The sequence below is a fragment of the Monomorium pharaonis genome, chromosome 5 (genome assembly GCF_013373865.1).
Source record: "Monomorium pharaonis isolate MP-MQ-018 chromosome 5, ASM1337386v2, whole genome shotgun sequence".
Classification (NCBI taxonomy): Eukaryota; Metazoa; Arthropoda; class Insecta; order Hymenoptera; family Formicidae; genus Monomorium; species Monomorium pharaonis.
The window spans coordinates 4154627-4169011 of NC_050471.1; the positions used below are offsets into that span (position 1 = coordinate 4154627).

At 37.4% G+C, this 14385-nt stretch overlaps 4 protein-coding genes across 4 annotated transcripts in view; 2 read left to right on the forward strand and 2 right to left on the reverse strand.

The window, feature by feature from the left end:
* LOC105837084 overlaps nucleotides 1-691 on the reverse strand; it is a 150657-nt gene extending 149966 nt beyond the window's left edge. Inside the window, exon 1 of the mRNA XM_012681569.3 lies at nucleotides 216-691. The gene's annotated coding sequence lies outside the window, so the exon portion shown is untranslated. The remainder of the gene's footprint in view (nucleotides 1-215) is intronic.
* A 970-nt stretch (nucleotides 692-1661) lies between these two features.
* Nucleotides 1662-3865, forward strand: LOC105837085 (programmed cell death protein 10). Its single transcript, XM_012681572.3, has 5 exons — nucleotides 1662-1966; nucleotides 2220-2397; nucleotides 2517-2649; nucleotides 2887-3051; nucleotides 3304-3865. The coding sequence occupies exons 1-5, from the start codon at nucleotides 1895-1897 to the stop codon at nucleotides 3386-3388; spliced, it is 633 nt and encodes a 210-aa protein (XP_012537026.1). The 5' UTR covers nucleotides 1662-1894; the 3' UTR covers nucleotides 3389-3865.
* Nucleotides 3866-4027: 162 nt separating this feature from the next.
* On the reverse strand, nucleotides 4028-5312 carry LOC105837086 (actin-related protein 2/3 complex subunit 5). Its single transcript, XM_012681573.3, has 3 exons — nucleotides 5035-5312; nucleotides 4875-4947; nucleotides 4028-4449 (listed from the first exon to the last, which is right to left on the reverse strand). Exons 1-3 carry the CDS (start codon nucleotides 5193-5195, stop codon nucleotides 4210-4212), a joined length of 474 nt encoding a protein of 157 aa, XP_012537027.1. The 5' UTR covers nucleotides 5196-5312; the 3' UTR covers nucleotides 4028-4209.
* Nucleotides 5313-12828: 7516 nt separating this feature from the next.
* LOC105840713 lies at nucleotides 12829-14274 on the forward strand. Its single transcript, XM_012687729.3, has 4 exons — nucleotides 12829-13000; nucleotides 13454-13705; nucleotides 13873-13989; nucleotides 14121-14274. The coding sequence occupies exons 1-3, from the start codon at nucleotides 12982-12984 to the stop codon at nucleotides 13929-13931; spliced, it is 330 nt and encodes a 109-aa protein (XP_012543183.1). The 5' UTR covers nucleotides 12829-12981; the 3' UTR covers nucleotides 13932-13989; nucleotides 14121-14274.
* The last annotated feature ends 111 nt before the right edge of the window (nucleotides 14275-14385 follow it).

Genomic DNA, 14385 nt, shown 5'->3' on the forward strand with positions numbered 1-14385 from the left:
GCATTTCATCTCCATTACACAAAAATAATTAGCAACCTAGACAATTAGCAGTCCGTACTTCTATAATCAAAGGTCTGACAAGACTACCATGATTTTGAGAACAAATTCTAAAAGAAAATTCTCTTTATGCAAAAACAAAACACACACACAGAAAGAGAGAGAGAGGAGGGGGACGCGCGCGCACCACACATACACCATTAACATTTCACACCTACCTTCTTTCGCCGCTGCAAGTCAAATTTCCGGTCCTGTTGCTTAATCCTTGGTCACTGGATCCTCGGCTGATAAATCCTCTTTCACCGTGTGTCCTCGGTCACCCCGATGTCCACGAATCTCACTCTCCTTCTCTGGAATTGTCGCGAATGTCCCGAGCGTCCCCCCTCCCTCCCCACTCCGATCGGCGAAGCGCGGTCTTTCGCGCCCGAACGAGAGTTCCGGCACAATTTCCGCAGAAACTTTCAACTCACCTCGATCTCTACGCGACAACTCGACCTGCGAACGTTCCCCATGTACGTACGGCGTCTCCCAGACCGCGAAACCCGACGATGCTGCGACGAAACGTACGCGATCGCACCGGTGGCCGTTACGCGCCCGCGGAACTCGAATCGTCGAATCACAGCAATGGCGGCTCCTACGTAATTGGTGCAGTGAAGTGGCCGTGAGGGCGCGAATCTCGATCTGAAAATTTTCAAAGTAGTCGTTAGTGCACACTCTGGCCGCATTCGCTTCGGTGTTCACGGCGCTCATACACATTATTTCTCCTTACTTAAAACTTGACGAACAAGAATGAAATGATGCTTAAGGCACTGTGCATGCCACAAAATTATAATAAATAAGACAGCCCGTGTTCACACATCTGCAAATGTCTCGTGCAGCGCGTGACACAGATCGAATCACGAAAATGCAACAAAGTAAAGACATTTGCATGTACAATTTCCGTAATCGTAATCGTGAGATTTCGACCAATCATATTGCTCAAATCAGCCGTAACTGACAGAATTAACCAATCATATTGTTCAATTTCTTACGGTAACGATTACAGAAATGTAGTTGCAATGGCCTTAATATGGAATAACTAAAATGATTACGATTACGACAAGTGCGTCACGCACTGAACGAAATCGCGTACGAAGACGCTCAGAATTGAATAATGCAATAAAATTTCAAAACACCTGACATTCACAGAACGATTATCATTCGCCTCCTTCAGATCGCGACGTTCATAAAGGCTCGGAAAATAGAACTGACGCCGGAAAGAGGATACTTTTCTCTTTCTACGTGAACATTTATTCGCATTACAAATCTCGTTGTCAATTGTCCGACAGAGAAACCGTGCGAAAAGCACCGACGTACATATACAAAGCGAGAAGCATCAGAAAGATCGTCGTTGAAATAATAGTAGCTAATTGGTTAAACAGTCTCTTTCCAAGTTCGTAATATCGCGAAAGGATCTCGCCAACGCGAATTAATTTAGAACAAGTGACCTTTCGCGAGTCACATAGATTTCACCGATACGGAAGTAACATTTAGATCTGTCCGCTTAACCTGTTTGTCGCAAAAAGTTGAGCTGTGAACGAGTCTATTTGCCACGGTGACCAACGACTGCGCGCGAGGCCGCGGCGCAACGACCGAGACTTTTGTTCGTTCGACTCGGATAATGTTGGCAGCGCCGGGTAACCTCATTTCCGCGTGTGTCTAACGCCTATTGTGACAGCTGTCATAGAAGAAGAGTTTATGCTGGTTGGGCTGTGATCGTGTGCCAGTCGCGTGTGTAAACAATCCTCTCGCCGCGGCCGTCCCGCGAAACAGTCTCGACTTCGCACCTCATCTCGATCCGCGACCCAAATCGTTTTCATTCTCTCGGCGTCTCGAGCGACAACACACACGGTGAAGGATGACAATGGGCGATGAGACCCCGGTTACATCACTGGTTCTTCCCGTCATATTAAGGCCAATATTAACAAAGGTACACGTCGCCCAAGTACGTTCTCGTCCGGAAATCCTGCTTTTTTTACAAATAATATTCACATCCGCGCACAACGTCTCGTATTGAATAGTCGTCTTGAATATAGAAGTACGGATAGATGTGAAAAGAATTTTGAGCGCATTTACGCACAGAGAGTAATGTCTTGTACTGGGTTTTGCATTTTTCGGTAAAGGACTTCTCGTCAAGGATATCTGTTGTACAGTACGTGGAATACGTGTTGAATTTTTTACAGCTGGAAAGACAAAATGTCATGGCAGCACAGACCCTACGCGCGGCTCTCTCGAAAGCAGAGAGTTCGCATCCTGGGATCACGTACGACTTGATTATGGGTATAATACGCAGAGCCGAGCTAAATCTTGATATGAACGAGAGTGTCTTACGACTACAAGGTGCTGCTTCTGATTACGATGGTAAGATATAGAAATTACTGTGTTGACAGTTAAAACCTATCTCAGCTATTCTACTCTATTGTATTTTATTTATTGTTAAATTTGAGTTAAGTCAATGACATTTTACCTTTGGTTTGCAGTCGTGGAGTATCGTTCGGCACGTTCAGAAGATGCATTCCAAGAACTGAATCGTAAATCAACTTCCTTGAAGAGAATACTTAGCAGAATTCCTGATGAGATCACGGACAGGAAGACTTTTCTAGAGACAATCAAGTTTGTTTAACACTCATAATGGCAAATTTTATATGAACATCTTGGTGATTGGATATTTACACAAAAACTTAACTTCACAAATGTTTTCATTATAAATACAAAAATTTAAAAATAACAATTAAATTTTAATATAATGAAAAAAGAATCCACAAATTTTGTTTGTGCTATGTCTAATCACTAGAATGTTTATTTTGTACAAAATGTATATCTTTATCAACTGTATCTTCTTTCTTTCAGAGAAATTGCGAGTGCAATAAAGAAACTTTTAGATGCTGTGAACGAAGTTACTGCATTTATACCCAGCTCAGCTGGTAAACAAGCCTTAGACCAACGCAAAAGAGAATTTGTGAAATATAGTAAAAGGTTCAGCAACACATTAAAGGAGTACTTCAAAGAGGGACAGTAAGTACATAAGATTATCAGTTTGATTGGTCATTTGAATTATCTAATCAATAAATTAATAACAGAAAAAAATGCACAATAACTGTTCAGTAAGAAAATCAGTTTTGCAGCTTTTATAAGATTCTTTGATATTGATTTTTGTTTCTGTCAAAAATTTGTGCAAACCAATCATTAAAGAATCTTACAATAGTTACCAAGTTAGTTTTTCTGTTTACATCACATTTGTCGCAATAACAAAATATGTACTTGCAGAGCAAATGCAGTATTTGTGAGTGCACTGTACCTGATACATCAAACAAATATGATTATGCTCACGGTAAAGGACAAATGTGAGTGAACAATCTTACAATGAATTTCCAGTGTTGTATGTGATAATATCACAAGAGTCAGATAAATCTTAAATATTACAATCTGCATAACATCCTAATCTCACATATATATTCTATTATACAAGGAGCAATGATAGAACCTAAATATCCGGTATAGAGGATTTAATATTATTATGTTACCGTTAATCGGTTGCACTAGTTTTTGTTATATATATATATAGAGAGAGATATAAAATAATAAAGATGTTGGGGTATATTATACCACAAATTATATATTTATACTTTTATTTTGTGCCAACTCAAAAAACATATTAATTGTCAATTCTTATTGTAATGGTCAATAATAGCATGTATAAGAAAATGTTCAGGTGTGAAAACATTCTTATTGTTGTTATATAAAAATAATATGTGGTATATGTTTTCTCTTATCTTGTCAGAAGGGTGTACAATATTAATAAAATACAAATTGAGAGATGACGTTAAAATTTCTTCTAATAGTATTCAAGTTTAAAATTAAAAATGCATTTGAAAACTAAATGCTGTTGGATGCTCTTTAAGGAATTTCTGTAAACTTCTATTTACATTCTTTAGAATAAAATAATGGCAAAGTGGAAGATATGATGAGACGGGAATTATTCCTCCAAATGTACAAGAAATAAAAATTACTTTATTGATAACAAATGTACACAAATTTGTTGTATTTCCCATATGGAAACTTGTGAATGGCTTGCCTATCTACATCCTCATCGCATTAACAATGACGATGAATAACAGTAAGAATTAATGGTAATTATCATAATAAACGTGTTACTGCGAAGTATTCAAAACTTCAAGCCCGCTTACTGTCAGAGAATACACGGACGATGCAGCCAACACCGCTTACGTTAAATACCTTTTCATGCCAAAGTAACAAGTGACTACTGCTACCCTCCGTTGGGATTTCAAAACCTCGGTAAATATACTTCATTAGAACATCTACTAAGTCACGATCTAATTGTGCTAAGCAATCATCCATTTGATTCGACTTTATACTTAGAAGCACCTTCTGTGTTAAGTTTCGTGCACTGTCCTGCAAATAGAAAGATACGTTTTATATTTGCATATAAACAAATTTACACTTGGTGAAATATACCATAACACTGAGCGAAGCGACGTTAGGAGCATGCTGGGTCAATCAAGTTAAATACGAAATAATTTTTTTATGGATACATTGACTATACAAGAACATAAACATAAAACAGATTAAAATCGCGCAGAAAGATTCACTAATAAGATATAATATGCCCCATCAATCATGGGCCTTCATCAAACGCTCAAAACCTTAGTTCCAACATGTAAATCTATTTACTTTAATGTAACACACATCTACTTTTCACAATTAATCTATACAGTTTTCCAATCCACGAGACCACTCCGCATTTAGCAAATCACAAAATCGCTTCACGACAGTGCAACAGATTCACCGTGAATCACCGTTGAGCATTTTGAGGTTACCTTCACTTGCTGATTCTTGCACTCCAACGGAGCGGACTTTAATACCGATATTAGCGCTTCCGCGTTCTTACCCTTGATAATGGAGTTAAGGAAAATCAAATTAAATGTGTTCCTAAAAAATAAACGGTCTACCAAACGCTAAAGCTTTGCAAAAGGATATTGGCTAAGAAGTGTCAAAATCTCGTTCTCGTCCGGCCCGGTGGGCGCACCTACGCCGCCGTCCGCGTCCTCCTCTTTGAAATTGTTGTCGCTGTACTGATCCACGTCGATCTTGCGGAACGCGGACGCCGAGGTGTCCTTTTTGCCGTCGTTCCTCGACATCTCGGCTACGGCTACGTTTCCTGCGCGTGAACGCCCGGCTTATCGAACAGCGACGGAGTCTCGCCCACGGCGGCCACGACACTCTCGGACTGCTCGGTGGTGCTCGGCAGCACTCGGCACTACTCGGACTGTGCTATGATTCCGAGCGTAGTCGTCGTAGTCGAACGCACGAAGCTCACGCCAGAGAGGAAAAAGATAATATGGCAGAAAAGCGCCAAGAATCGTTTGATTTGAATGCGCACGTCGAGGCACACTGAACAGAAGTAATTCGCTCCCCGAGTTTTGTATCTCTGTAGTATGATTGCGCGACAACTTGTAAAGTTTCACTATTAACACGATCGACATTCTACCGAACGGATTGCGTATCCTCCTCGAGCGAATACGCGCACACGAAAACTTTGCTCGGAACGAAAATCAACATGGCACGAAAGTGGCGTGACGACACGTAACTTCGTGAGAACGCAGGCCGAGGAAAGCGGTTGAATGAAAATTACGCGTCGAGATACAACGAACGGAGACACAAATTCGAGAATTTTCTATGCTCGCACGACGACTAGTAGCGCTTCACTGGCACTCGCGATATACCAAACGTATCCCCTTCGAGCAAACACTTCACTCGAAACCGAAGGCAAACGCACGATGCCGCGATTTGTACACGAATACGATCTCTGCGTACGATCTCACATGGCTCGCGTATCGTTTGTTAGTACGACGGCACTTTCAACACAGTACTTGCACAACATCGCACAGTTCAATTCTGAATACGCGAGACACGCACGTAGTCGACAGAGCGTCTGATGCGTCTGACCGGCGGCGCTGGAGCGGCGTACGTGACTGGGGAGCGCGGAGCAACGGAGCAACGGAGCAACATGGCGGCAGCGGCGCAGGCGCGACGAGTGGCGCCGACTAGCGCCGAGTACCGCCGAGTTTGCCGGCCAACGGTCACGTATACGTCCCGTACGCTGCTGCCGCCATGTTACCTCGCGTTCCAGCATCGGTGAGGACGCTTTGTCGACTCCGTGCGTGTCTAGCGTATTTAGAATTCATTGTGCGCAGGTACGGTGTTGTGTTGTGCCGTCGCGCTACAGACGATCTGCGAGCCATATAACGTAACAGAGGTATTCATGTGTAAAGCGCGGCATCGTGCGTTTGCCTTCGGTTTCGCGTGTGCATTCGAGCAAAAAGTATTTTTGCTCGAAGGGGATACGTTCGGTATCGCGAGTGCCAAGTGAAACGCTGCTAGTCTTGTGATCATACGAGAAGATTCTCAAAGTGAATTGCTTCGTCTCGATATTCGTTGTGTCTCGGCATGTGCATTCGGTCGTTTTGAAACGATCGCTTTTCTCGAATTGCGTTTCACGACATTCCGTGACTCGTCACACCACTTTCCCGCTGTCATCTTCGCTTCTATTGGTCAAACGTTCCGTTTTTCTCAGAAACTTTCGTGCATTCCGCGAATTGTGTTATGGTATCGATAGTGCTGATGCAATAACGGACGATACGTGAACTTGTGGAATTGATTGTATTCGTTCAGGAAGTGCAGCATCATGTGCTCGTCGCATTGTTTTCGTGTCATAAACTTTTCGTGTACACGTACTCGGTCCAAAAGGACAAGCTGAAGTGCCGCGGGTGTTTTACTCGCGTTCGTGTGCGATTTATTCTCGGAATACCGAGTAATTTTTATCGACGTATTTTCGCGAGTGAATCTGGTGTAAAGGTTATGAAAAAGAAAACAGTCGCATCATCGTTTCGTGTGGGAACACATTTCTTCCCGTTGTCTTTACGTTTGAAAATGATAATGAAGTGATCGTCGAGAGTGTCGTACAAAGTATCGCAGATTTTGCATTCCAGTTATTATAAGAAATCTTGCACGAATATCACAAAGGAGCAACGATAAGGCAAAATTCAAAGGGACGAGGAGGAGAAAAAGACTTAGGAAAAAGCATCAGGCATCGGCGGAGCAACCCATGAGTAAGTAATTTATTATTGATTTAGAAAATTTAAAAAAATTATTTTTTATGTAATTATTAAATTTTCTTTTTTAATTTATATCTAAACATTTTTGTAGATGTTTTATTTTTAAGTATATTTAATGAATAAAAATTGAACACGTACACGTAATAAGCAATACAATTATAAGTACAATAAGTATATTTAATGCATAAATAAAAATTGAATACGTACACGTATTCAATTTTTATTTATTCATTAAATAGATATTGTTTGAAATATTGATTGAGAATTTTTTTAACTTGTACATTTTCATATGTTACAGATTTATGCAGATCAACTCCGTTGTTGCGCATCAGTGTTGGCAAGTCAAATCATTTTTATCTTAAATTAAGACAAATTTATACATGAAAACTATATCATATATATCGGAGAAAAGTCTGAGAGTAATTCATATTGTCTACATAAAAAAGATTTGTATAAACTTAACATAAATAATATATCAATAATCTATGTGGATGTAATCTTGAAAAAAGACCTATTACAGAAAGATCTGATTTTGTTATATTAAGAAAAGCAAAATAGACACAATTTCTTATCATTTTAACATTTCTTATTATAGCATATTGAAATTTGTGAACAACTGATGATTGAAAATTATTCTTTGACACTTGATAATGTAAAAAGCAATTTTTACCAACTGATTTTGTTTTATTAAATTAAAATATTTCTAGTAAATAGAAAAATAACGTCAAATATATAAGATTATAAGATTATTTTACAGTAATAAACTAGATTGTTGAAAAGTTTATACAAATTTACATTTAATTATTAAATATCATCTAATATGATCTACAGTGTGTAGATAAAATTTATTTTTTTAATATATACACAATACATACTGAAGCAACGTCGAACTTGATAATTTTATATTTGATGTTGCAAAGTCTATTTTATTGTTATAGAATGATTAACCGAACGTGTTGTATTTTCGATTTTACCAAGAGGTAAATTTTATCAAGTTTTATCGTACTTTTGCATGTTACGAAAAGATGGCACTGTTAAAATGTACCAGACGTTCGATTTCTCATTAATCACACATGTACGTTTAACATCGTGGTTTTAATCATTTTATTTTTTTTCAATGTTATTTTTGATTATGAATTTTAACTAAATATTTTTAGTGGCTTTTGAGTACATGAGGAATGATATTTAACGCGTATGATGATATCTTAAGGTAAAGCTTTGAAAACAGAATAGTTAAAATTAAGATAAAACTAAAGAGGAGAGCGAGCAGAGCGAGGAGCGAGAGAGAGAGAGAGAAGAGAGAGGAGAGCAGAGACTGAGAGAGGTTATGGAGAAGGAGAGGAGGAGTAGAGAAGACAGAGGAGAGAGAGAGAGAGAGAGAGAGAGAGAGCGCTGAGAGTAGAGAGAGACGAAGATGAGAGAGAGAGCGCGAGAGAGAGAGAGAGAGAGAGAGAGAGAGAAGAGAGAAGAGAGACAGAGAGAGAAGAGAGTAGTAGGGAGAGAGGGTGAGAGAGAACGAGAGAGTATAAGAAGAGGAAAGCAAAGAGAGCAGAGAGATAGAAGATGAAGAGGCGAGCAGAGCGAGAAGAGAGAAGAGCAGAGCGATGGAGGAGATATGCAGAACCGTAAGAGCAGCTAGAGAGGCGAGCTCAGAAGAGACGGAGAAGAGAGGAGAGAGAGGAGAGACATAGACGAGACCTTAGAGAGAGAGGGAGATTAGAGAGAGGAGAGAGGAGGAGGCCGAGAGAGAGTAGAGAGAGAGAGCAGAGCAGAGATAGCGAGTAGTGAAGAGATGAGGAGGAGGGAGAGAGTAGAGAGCCGTAGGCGGCAGGGCTAGAGGAGGAGAGAGAGAGCGCAGAGAGGAGAGAGAGGGAAGGAGAGGAGAGAAGGATAGAGAGAAGAGAGAGGGAGCTGAGAGAGGAAGGTAGAAGGTGGAGGGGAGAGAGAGGAGAGAAGAGGGAAAGACGAGGGAGAGGAGTAATGAGATAGAGGAGGATGAGAGCGCGAGAGGACGAAAGAGAGGAGAGGGAGAGGAGAGACAGAAGAAGAAGAGGAGAGAGATGGAGCGTGAGCGAGACGGAGAATGAAGGAAAGACAGAGAGAGAAGAGAAGTAGAGGAGAAGCGATGAGAATTGTGAGAGCTGAGAGGAAAGAGACGAGGAGAGAGCGACGAGAGAGAGAGAGGATAGAAGCAGAGAGAATTCGGCGATAGAGAAGAAGATAGCGAGAGAGAGGAGCGACGGAGAGAGAGGGAGACGGGGAGAGAGAGTAGAAGAGAGAGAGAAGCCAGAGTAGAGAGAGCGCGAGAGAGAGAGAGAGAGAGAAGAAGAGAGTGAGAAGAGAGATGAGGAAGAGGAGAGAAGAAGTAGAGACGCAAGGTAGACGTCAAGAGAGTAAGAGAGCACGAAAGAAGTAGTAGTGAGAGAGAGCTGAGTAAAAGTAGAGAAGAAGAGTAGGAGAGAATGATAGCGAGAGAGAGAGAGAGAGAGAGAGAGTAGAGCAGAGGGAGAGATTAAGAAGAGTGAGAGAGAGAGAGAGAGGCGAGGGAGAGCGAGAGATCAGAGATAGAGAGAGAAGAGAGTAGAGAGAGACGATAGAGTGAGGCAGAGGACGAGAGAGAGCGACGAGAGAGCGAGGGAGGGAGAGAGGAGAGGGAGCGGGAGACAGAGAGAGGACGAGAGAGAGAAGAGAGGAGAGAGAGGAGAGAGGAGCGAGCGAGAGAGAGAGGTTGAGAGAGATCCTCGAGAGAGAGAGGACGAGAAGAGAGAGAGAGAGAGGAGAGCGCGCAGATCGGATAGAGAGAGATAGAGAGAGCAGCGAGAGAGATCGAGATAGCGCGCTCGGATAGAGGAGAAGAGAGCTAGAGCTTAGCGAGAGCAATGTCTAGAGAGACGTAGAGAGAGCGCTATCTCTCTCAGGAGTCTCTCGCGTCGATCTCTCTCTCTCATCTTACTCTCATCTTCTCCTCGATTCTCCTCGATCGATCTCTCGCTCTCTCGATTCTACTATCTCTGATCTCTCTCTCTCCTCTCTCTCTCAAATAAAACATCAACTTATTTACACGTATAATAGATACAATATATATATTTATACATATATATACACACATTTAGATTGAAACTTGTAGTTTATACAGAAATGTTCTAGAATTATTCTTTTTTAGCAATCAAGTTACAAATTCTATTTTAGACAACAGACATAAAATTGTAGGTACTATTTTGTTCACTTACCTTAATTATAGATTATATCTAATTATATCTAAAAATCTTCTACTTCAACTAATTGCTAATTCGTGTTCTAAATATCTAAATGCTAAATAGTTGTTCTAACGTTAATAAAATTTTCCTTTGATTGCAAAAAAGTCAATCGAATAAGGGTTAATTGCAACATTATAAAACTCAAGCATCTTCAACAAGTACAAGTTTATTGCTATAATGCCATACGTTTACAGTTACTTCCATAGGTCTCACGATACCAGGCCTCCTTTTTTCTCTTCGGGAGCAACGCGATGGTGTTCTCTCTCGCATACAAAACAATCGATTAGAAAACCGAATCCTCATTCACAATTATTGGGGGAGGGGGGGAGGGAGGTCGCACCTCTATTCAACAAATATTTTACTGAATATATCAAATTATTAATTAAAATATACGACATTTAACAGATTGCGATTATTTTCTATATTTAGAGAATAATTTTTTGCATTTTTTAGTTGAAACCTTTATTTGACAGACAAAAAATAACGCGTATAATTATTTTGCAAAATATTAATTATGAACTACCACTGTAAAATTTAAAATCGATTATTCTAATCCAACTAATTATATTTTAAATTAAAAATAGTACTTATAATTATTAATTTAAGATTTTTTTACATATTTATAAATTAAACATATCTATATATAATTTATATAATTTACAGAAAATGGATAACACATAAAAACGAAATAACATTAAACGATTCATTTTTAATTTTGCATTTGGTTATTCTTAAATCTAAATAATAGGTCGATAATCCGATTTAATATATTATTTAAATTTAAATTAAATTTTTATATGTGTTAATTTATTTTTTAATTATTTTTATTATCGTTAATTTATTAATTTAATTAAGGAAATTAGTAAAAACGGATATTTAAATTTCTACAAACCGCTATTGTCTCCAAACGTCCGAACATCAATAATAAAGTTTTCTGTATGCCATAAAGTATACATGTATAAAGCTCTATACGATTTATATTGCTATAAATAAAAATTGCATGAACACGCAAAACCATCCAATTTGCAAGCATAAATTATGTAGTTATGTCTAATCTTAATTTGCGATTCAATATGTGACGAAACACGTACGCAAATTAAATTTCACACACACACACACACACGCACGCACGCACGAAAATAATTATCATAATATCACTATATACTAATACATATAATATAAATGTCTTAAAAAAAGAGAATGGTTTTAATAATGATTTCTTCGAACAATTTTTATTCAATTTTACTGCAAGAATTGTTTTTCCTAGTGTATTTTGTTTTGCAAGATTCGTTTGTCGTAAAACGGACTTGTATTATATTACAACGTCTATGATATCATAAGTAATTTGTCTTTTGTTGAAATGCAACATCCGAGTCTGTGTCAAGTCTATCAATCTTCACTTGTTATGACTTATGTGTGTATTAGAAAAGAATTTGCAGATAATTCTTGCAATTCATGATTAAATGTAATTTTTTTATTGAACAAAATCAGTTGATACAATATATTTGTATAAATCAGATTGATGCAAGAGTTATCATTTAAATAGTCTGCAACTCTTACATTGTATCGTGAACAAATCGTTTCTCTTTTTTCCACACACGCTTCAATTAACTTTTTTTTTAACTCTGAACGTATGTTTTTGAGGAAGAAAATTTGAAATTCTTTTTCCAGATGTTGGAAACAATGTCGACTCCATTTCGCATATCTTGCAGATCTGCCTTGTTGACCCAGAGTTCACCAAGATTTCATTTTTAAAAAGTTTATGTAAATACAAGTTACAAAAATCTCGCATAACTTTCCTCCGTTTTGACGTCATGCTCAAGAGAGCTGACGCATTTTAGATTTTCTTAAAGAACGTGCTTGTGGCTGCAGGAAGTATGAGCAGGAAATCAGTATATCTGTGTGCGCATATGAAAAGAGATAAACGATTTGCTCATGATGCTCGTGTACAGTGCCAAGGCTATAAGCTCTTGTCTGGATGTTATATAAATATTCATAACGATAAAAAGAGGCTCATTTTTCATTTATACTGAGAACCCTGCAATTTTATCTCTTACGCTACGAAATAAAAATTACAATGTACAAGCAAAATTGGTCGTTTATCGACAAATCCAAGACTATATGATTCAAAATCATATAGTTTAACAGATTATGATAAAATTATGGCCGTGATCTCGTACAAATTATTTAATTGCATAAGTTAGACAAAAGGTCAAGAATAAATAAATGGACGTTTTTTTATAATAATTTGTATATAAGATAAAAATGGGACATCCCGTAAATGACTCGATCGTTATGTGCGTGGCAATAACGCAGTTAATGCAGTGACAAATACGCAATGTGGATATCCCCGACCACTGCAACGTGTTTCTCACTGGTTTTTTCCTATATAAGGAAACAAGTCGAAAGACTTGATAAGAGTTGGACGATTCTATAAATCGAAAAGCATCTCGCTAAAGACCGTCATTTGTTGGTGTTTTGGTTACCATTGAAGACGTTTTTACTTCGCCTTTACTTTTCCTGGATTTGGTTGGACGCGCACAAATACAATCATGAAATATATTTTTGCACGTGAGTACGAAATATCTGGAAAAGGATCTTTATCAAGGATCAAATTATAGATCAAATTACATCAGAGCAGATCTCATTTAAAAAAAACTTGATTGATAAAATTAGATCTGGTCTGATATAATTTCATCTATAATTTGATCGTTTTGATATAATTTGATCTATTTTGATATAAAGATTTTTTCTCGAATAACTATTGTGATTAGTTTTTTTAAATACACAAAATACTTAAAAATTTAAACTGCTTTTGTATATTTTTTTAAGTAATATGATATGTTTGAATTTGAATAATATTTTTCGATGTGTTTTAAAACTTTAAATGTTAAAAAAAAAATTTAAAGAAAGACACTTTTCAAATGCTTCACGATATTTTAAATTTTGTTATTTTTGGACTTATCTGCAAATTTACATTAAAATGTGTAAACATTTATCATGACGCATCATTTTGCTCGATAGTTGTACAAGTTTTGACCCTAATTTGGTTGGTCGCCTTGGCATTCCCGCAAAGAGACTCGCCGAACAACTTTGGTGATGACTCCATAATATTCGATAATAATGATCTGAGTAGTACCACGCCGAGTAGCACCACGCAAGGAACAACAAATTGTCCATGTGCCGCAACTAATGAATACAATCCAGTGTGTGGCACCGATAACGTTACTTACTGGAATATGGGAAGATTTAATTGCGCGAAAAATTGCAATCCACGTAAGTATTACATTAATCCTACATTAATGTTTTATTGTTCTTTTTCTTCATTTTCATATTAATTTTAAAATTAGTTGATACATCAACTCTTATAAATTTTCTCTTTTATTTAACTATGTGATTTTGATGAATGTGTTATCTAATAACATTTATAATATTTCTTTAAGGACTTGAGATAAGAGTAATCAGAGCTTGCGAACCATATATCGTACAAAGTAGTAGTTGAATATGGAACCATCATATGACCTGCCATCACTTTTATATGACTGATAAATACAACATAGGTAAAGATGAATAAAAATTTGATAAAATTTTATCAATGTTAATAAAATAGTAGAATAATTTATTTTATTTTATTTTATTATCTTTTATCTTTTTATATAATAATAAAATCGGTGCTTTTTAAATGTTACAGACATACGTGTACTTGCAGAAATTGCTGATACGTGAAATAATGTGCTGATTGCAAACTATTAATTCCTAATCATAGACATATCGTGTATTCCATGTGTTATTAATATTGAATGTATTACTATCTTTAAATAATTTTATATAAAAACGGTGAATATTTATATATGTAATATAATTATACCAAATTATATATTACATTATACATTAAATTATATTTCTGCTGTAATTATATTAAATTAAAATTTAACGTCCTCCTAATAATTAATTAA

What these genes read in the sequence shown, in the direction of transcription:
- LOC105837085 (XM_012681572.3), top strand. Translation starts at nt 1,895, where the DNA reads ATGACAATGGGCGATGAGACCCCGGTTACATCACTGGTTCTTCCCGTC. An exon ending in TAAGGCCAATATTAACAAAG is followed by an intron (nt 1,967 to 2,219) that starts GTACACGTCGCC and finishes AATTTTTTACAG; the next exon opens with CTGGAAAGACAAAATGTCAT. An exon ending in ACTTTTCTAGAGACAATCAA is followed by an intron (nt 2,650 to 2,886) that starts GTTTGTTTAACA and finishes TCTTTCTTTCAG; the next exon opens with AGAAATTGCGAGTGCAATAA.
- LOC105837086 (XM_012681573.3), bottom strand. Translation starts at nt 5,195, where the DNA reads ATGTCGAGGAACGACGGCAAAAAGGACACCTCGGCGTCCGCGTTCCGC. An exon ending in ATTTTGACACTTCTTAGCCA is followed by an intron (nt 4,948 to 5,034) that starts ATATCCTTTTGC and finishes CTCCATTATCAA; the next exon opens with GGGTAAGAACGCGGAAGCGC. An exon ending in GCAAGAATCAGCAAGTGAAG is followed by an intron (nt 4,450 to 4,874) that starts GTAACCTCAAAA and finishes TTCTATTTGCAG; the next exon opens with GACAGTGCACGAAACTTAAC.
- LOC105840713 (XM_012687729.3), top strand. An exon ending in CGCGAAAAATTGCAATCCAC is followed by an intron (nt 13,706 to 13,872) that starts GTAAGTATTACA and finishes TATTTCTTTAAG; the next exon opens with GACTTGAGATAAGAGTAATC.